The sequence below is a fragment of the Diaphorina citri genome, unplaced genomic scaffold, assembly GCF_000475195.1.
Source record: "Diaphorina citri unplaced genomic scaffold, Diaci psyllid genome assembly version 1.1 scaffold865, whole genome shotgun sequence".
NCBI lineage: Eukaryota > Metazoa > Arthropoda > Insecta > Hemiptera > Psyllidae > Diaphorina > Diaphorina citri.
Genome location: NW_007378297.1, coordinates 89875 through 96441, shown reverse-complemented (window position 1 = coordinate 96441; position 6567 = coordinate 89875). Strand labels below are relative to the sequence as shown.

The 6567-nt window shown below is 39.4% G+C and overlaps 1 protein-coding gene across 1 annotated transcript; it reads right to left on the bottom strand.

Annotated features, from left to right (window-relative positions):
• Nucleotides 1-6028: 6028 nt before the first annotated feature.
• LOC103512622 (E3 SUMO-protein ligase PIAS1-like) lies at nt 6029-6561 on the bottom strand (the record flags this gene model as incomplete). Its single annotated transcript, XM_008477395.2, has 2 exons — nt 6360-6561; nt 6029-6147 (listed from the first exon to the last, which is right to left on the bottom strand). Coding segments are annotated over exons 1-2 (273 nt in total), but the record flags the coding sequence as incomplete, so codon positions are not given.
• Between the last annotated feature and the right edge of the window lie 6 nt (nt 6562-6567).

Sequence of the window (6567 nt, the reverse complement as noted above, 5' to 3'; positions counted from 1 at the left end):
CTAAAATGTAGCCAAGTTGAAACTGAGAGAAGGTTGAAGGAATTAAGATTCATAAGGCACGAAAAACTGGGAATGCAGACTTGGCCTTTATTTTCTGATCTCACCACTTTTATAGGCCGACATTTTTGGATAGGAACTTGGCCTTTTTTTTCACATTTGTGTTTTTGTGGGGAGGCTACCTCCCCTACCCACTCACAGGAACACGTAAACACATACCCATGTTAAGTTTTGGGGAAATTCACAGAGACAGCAGATCTGATAAATATTACATTAGTACAAGAGCCAAAGAGCCAAATCGGATAAAGTCAAATTTCCAACAGAAGTGACATGTGACATCTAAATCATAAATATCTTTTCCCCTATTTCTTTCTCTTTCCATCTTTCTCCTCTTCCCGATCGTTCCTTCTCTCTCTAGTCCTCGGTAGACTGTATGTGACAGCATTAGGAAGAGAAACACGGCCTACATTATTCATGACTTTCTGCTTCCCTTCTCTCTCTCTCGCTCTCTCTCTCTCTTCCTCTTCGGTAGACTGTATGTGACAGCATTAGGAAGAGAAACACGGCCTACATTATTCATGACTTTCTGCTTCCCTTCTCTCTCTCTCTCTCTCTCTCTCTCTCTCTCTCTCTCTTTCTCTCTCTTCCTCGCTCTCTCTAGTCCTCGGTAGACTGTATGTGACAGCATTAGGAAGAGAAACACGGCCTACATTATTCATGACTTTCTGCTTCCCTTCTCGCTCTCTCTCTCTCTCTCTCTCTCTTCCTCTTCTTGGCCATTCATTTGGAAACGATTAAAAAAGAAAATCGGTAGACTGTATGTGACAGCATTAGGAAGAGAAACACGGCCTACATTATTCATGACTTTCTGCTTCCCTTCTCTCTCTCTCTCTCTTCCTCTCCTTGGCCATTCATTTGGAAACGATTAAAAAAGAAAGACGGCAAAAGAGAAAAGAAAAAACTCGACGAAGAAGAAAGGAAAAGGGGTAGAAAAGAAGGAAGGAGAAGAGGAGATGAAGATGAAATACACGAAAGAGAAGTAAAAACATTGTGAAATGATGCTATTTTTCATTTTAAGTGGAGCATGAAAAATTATTCGTGAAAAAAAGAGGAAAGAGGGAATAAATAATAATAAGGGAGAAAACATAATTAATGAGGAACGTCTGCCACCTTTGGTGAAATGGTAGAGTTCCCATGGAGCCTTCACAGCAAAGACATCATTTAAGTTTAACTAAGACACCAAGAAGGATGAAGGATTGGATAGCATTTATTGTAGACTTGGATTATTCCAATAAATAATAGCTAAGATGTAGATTTTTAATTATCTTTACTTACATTATTCTACAAGGGCTGCAAGGATGAGAGAGGATTGAAAAGTCTTCTCATGTCCTGATGACACTGCAAAGATGAGAGTGAGTGGAGACACTGGACACTGATCGAAAGGCTGCCCAGGGAGGTGATGGACACTGGTCTGAGGAAATAGTTCGTGAGAGATGCCAACAGCAGAAAACCATTAAATAGAACTAAGACACCAAGAAGGATGAAGGATTGGATAGCATTTATTGTAGACTTGGATTATTCCAATAAATAATAGCTAAGTTGTAGATTTTTAATTATTTTTACTTACATTATTCTACAAGGACTGCAAGGATAAGAAAGGATTGAAAAGTCTTCTCATGTCCTGATGATACTGCAAAGATGAGAGTGAGTGGAGACACTGGACACTGATCGAAAGGCTGCCCAGGGAGGTGATGGACACTGGTCTGAGAAAATAGTTCGTGAGAGATGCCGCACCAAGAAGGATGAAGGATTGGATAGCATTTATTGTAGACTTGGATTATTCCAATAAATAATAGCTAAGATGTAGATTTTTAATTATTTTTACTTACATTATTCTACAAGGGCTGCAAGGATAAGAGAGGATTGAAAAGTCTCATCATGTCCTGATGACACTGCAAAGATGAGATTCTCTAGTCCACATGTCCTGATGATACGGGTTTGAAACTCTTCTCATGTTCTACCTATGTACCTATATTGTTAAGTCTTAGTCTTAACAGCTAGAAAGAAAAGAAAATGGTCGAAATAGAACAATCAGTGAGTGGAGACACTGATCGAAAGGCTGTCCAGGGAGGTGATGGACACTGGTCTGAGAAAATAGTTCGTGAGAGATGCCAACAGCAGAAAAAGATTACTTGGAATACTCCCTTTAGAACGGACTGACACAGAAAGGAAACTGAATAGCAACTGCCAACCAATCTGAGGTTTAGCGAGAAAACAAGCTGCATTTCTTGGAAATTGTTCCGCAGAAAGTTACGCTATTTTTAAATACCATTACGAGCTAGAGAGCATTAGAGAATGCAGCAAAGAGAAAATTCTCCTCTGGAATGTCAGTTCACGTTTCATGTTTAGAAGATCTGAGATAGTGAAATATTAGTTCAAGCTGCTGTATCCGAGGAATCCCTTTACTTCTATGGAGATATTTGTCTTCTTGGTAAGCATAGTGATCTTGAATCCATTGAAGTGAATACCAAAACCTATTCCACATGAAATTACGAGTAGCACTTCGAGAAATTCGAGCATCTTAACATTCCTTTAGAGATTTTATGTCTGTCAACTATTAGATGGTCGTCAATGAACTTTGGTCGGGCAATTTTTGTCTACTGCTTTTCTTCATTCTTTCACCAACTTCTAACCTATTCTTTATTCAACCACCAAATCCCACCACCTAATTTTGCTAGCGCCTCAAGCTCTATTCCAAAAAACCCACCTTTTCACCTTCAGGATCTCATCCTAAAATGGATTTTGACTATCTTTCGTCCTTTCTGTTTTCGGTAGGTACACCCTGTTTATCTTCAAATCTTCATTTCAACCGCATCAAACGATCAATGACAATTTGAACCCCTATGCTTTCTATCCCCCATTTCTCTAATTCGTTTCCTATTGTATCTTTTCTTGTTCCTAACATCTCTCCTTGCGCATCCTTCACTGCATCAAATGCTCATCTCATTCTCCTTCCAGTCAAAACGTTACAAATCTGTTTATCCCGGGCGGAGGTTTTTTGTTTCCCAAATCTACGTGGGCAAGGAGGAGCCCTGGAGTTTGAGTTTTGTTGTGTTGGGTTTTGAATTCCAAACTCTCCGAGGACGAGGTGAGGAAAACTTTCGGGGAATGTAATATTTAAATTGTCACTTTTGTTGCCGAACGCAAAAGTTTCTACATTCGTTTTGTTTCCGTTTTGGAGAGCAGAAAAAAACATGTTGTTATGCTTTATGTTTATGTGTAATGTGTTACGTGAGTGTGTTATGTGTATGTACTGTTAATGTTCTCCTCTTTGGTTCTGTGTGTCTGTGAGACGTCTGGACGGTGAATTCTTGAAAAGTGATTGGAATAGTGGGGTGTTCTATCTGCATTGTGTTCAACAGCCTATTTCATATGAAGTTTTACTATAAGGTGGATTTCACATCTAGACTGCAATTTGTAGTATACGGCAGTTTTCATGTTGATGGCTACATAGTCTTATAGGCCTGTTCACACTTGAACTTTAAGTTCAAGTTGCAGTCTAGATATGAAATCCGCCTAAGAGTTTGAGAAGATTGATTTTATAGTCCGAATGATTAGGTCCTCATAATACATTCAACTTTTTTTTGAGATTTTTCAGCATACCTGCCTCTGAACTGAAGTCGCCATGGGAAAAAAATCCAAACACCGACTTCCGTTCGTAGAGTATGAGATGTGAACTTTACGTATTTTGTGTTACATTTTACATTTATTCAGGTGTGACTTTTTTCTTCGAAGAGCAAAAAACTGTATACCTAACTGGATTAAACTGTGCGAATTGAAAGAGAAATGGTGTTTGTGTACTTTCATGTATCTAAAATCCGGGCTCCCTTTTTGTTTCAGCGGAAAATTGTGTGTGCTCCAGCTGGCACTTCGGAGTTTTTGTTTTTCAGATAAAGGATGACACCTTCCATTTTTCTTTTCCAAATCCTCGTGTGCTGTTTGCCCCCCTGGTGCTTTCTAAGTTGGCACCATACCTTATGCTGTATTGCTCCCAGACGGAGTATGAGATTATTGCATTCGTTTCCAGAATCACGGTCATTTTTGAGTGTAGAGAATTCACAGGCTGCATTTTGACGTGAGGGCAGTGTAGCTATCGAGAACGAAATCACGTTACTATCTTATGGGAGAACTTTGAACCACATCTTTCTGACTCCTCATGAGCGAACGTGACGTGATAATAGTGTGTTTCTACCTTTGGAGACTTTAGGAGGGTCTACGTCTACCCTTTTTGTAATCTTCATCTCTCAGACATCGCACCAAGTCCGTTGATTGGTTCGAAATATGAAAGTTCATCTTTATTTCCCTTCATACTTGATAATCATAATCCTTTCATTCACCTTTCCCAAAGAGTTTCCAGGAAGTTATCGTATTGTAAACCATCATATCATACCTGTACACTTAAGTGCGTACTGAAAAATACAAACGTATTCCCTGCAATCCCCCAGGATTCGGCTGCATTTTGACGTGAGGGCAGTGTAGCTATCGAGAACGAAATTACGTTACTATCTTATGGGAGAACTTTGAACCACATCTTTCTGACTAATCATGAGCGAACGTGGCGTGATAAATAGTGTGTTTCAACCTTTGGAGACTTTAGGAGGGTCTACGTCTACCCTTTTCGTAATCTTCATCTCTCAGACATTTACGGAGCTGAAGTCATCGCACCAAGTTGGTGCGAAATATGAAAGTTCATCTTTATTTCCCTTCATACTTGACAATCATAATCCTTTCATTCACCTTTCCCAAAGAGTTTCCAGGAAGTTATCGTATTGTAAACCATCATATCATACCTATACATCTAAATACGTATTGGAAAATACAAATGTATTCCCTGCAATCCCCCAGGATTCGGAAAAAGCTTCTCCTGGGTATCTGGCAGGCTGGCAGGGTATGCCCAATCTGATCGGAATAATCCAAAAGAAATTCTGCGAACTGAAACTTCTTCCTGAAAGGAGAGCGAGGGAAATAAATCTTTCTCTATCAGACAACTTTATATTTTCAGAAGAAAAAAAAATCCTAGGTAGAGTGTTAATCTTATTAGGGGAAAGCTTTAGCAGCAAAGTTAAGGAGGACAGCCAAGTTCAAAGTTCAAACTTTGGAGGAGGTGGGGGATAAGCTAATGTAGGGGAAAACTGGGCTGATTGTTTGCTTCCTACAGACGAAAATACTAGTCATCACAGAAAGGAAAAGTTCAACCCACAATAAGTATAATCGGGTGTGCATATTGCAGTTTGTTTTGTTCACTCGCTGCTTTTGATTGCACTGAGTTGTTTCAACCTAGTGCACTGAGTTTTTGTTCAACAGTGATTGCTAGTACAAACGGTATAAACAAATAGTCAATAATCGTCAGAAGAACCTTCCACTTTCCAGATAACTTTTAATGTGTACTTATAAGCAGCACCAAATAAGCTTTCATCGTCAAAGTTAATAACAATAGGCTTTCGTTGACCTTCGCATTTACCACGTCATAACTTCCCTTATTCCTACTTTTTCGACCTAATATTATGAACCTCACCAACCGAACAATTCAGCGAGTCCCTTTCGGAAAGCTTAAAAAGGTTATTGGAAGGGATTAGGGGAACTTCCCTGTTTGGAAAACATAGTACCTTCCATGTCTATTCTCCTGTTGCAACACATACACTCGAGGACGGGCCAGCCAATTTAACATGGCTAGAGCTAGAGACCATCACCCCGGTGTATAGCAGATACAAAAGACATCTGTACTTTACCCTGCTATCGCCATTCGGCGAAAGCTAAAGCCGCTACAACAACAACAACAACAACAGGATAAAATTTCATCTAAATCAGACCAAAATATAGAACGAGAACGGTCAAGTGAAAAGTTGGCCCTGACCTGGTTTGTCCAGTGCTGTTTGTTTATTTATTTTGATTTACCATTGACAATGTTGATTTTTAATAAAGTTACCTATTAACTATCCCAAATTCTAGAGAGAAAAAAAATCATATTTACCTGCGCCTGATGGGGTTTATTTTGCAGATGTTTGAGATGTTGTGGTGACAGATAGAACTGATACTGCTGTTGTCTAGTCACAGGATTACGAGCATATTGCATAGACGGAGCATTAGGTGCTGAAATTAAAACACAAAATATTTTTTCATAAATCCAAAATAGGTAAATGGGGGTAGAAAAAAAGAACCCTTGGCTATGTTGTTTCAAAATATTTTTAACTTTATTTTAAATGGCTCCCATATTACAGCTTTTTTTTGCCCTTACATATTACAGCATCATCAGTGAAATTTATGCAAGCTAAACTAATGGCGGTAAAATTCAGTCAACTTACCAGCTAAACTTGCCGGTCGCATCAACACATCAATCAAATCGTAGAATGGTAGCCTACGGAACTTGACATCCGGATGCACAGCCCCCGCCATATGAGAGTCAAGCACATTACTTGGCGGCGTTACGGGAAGGTTGAATAGGGATGTCGAGGACATGGGAGGTAGAAAGTAGTCGTTCACACTGAACCCGAGACTTTTTGTCACAGGAGG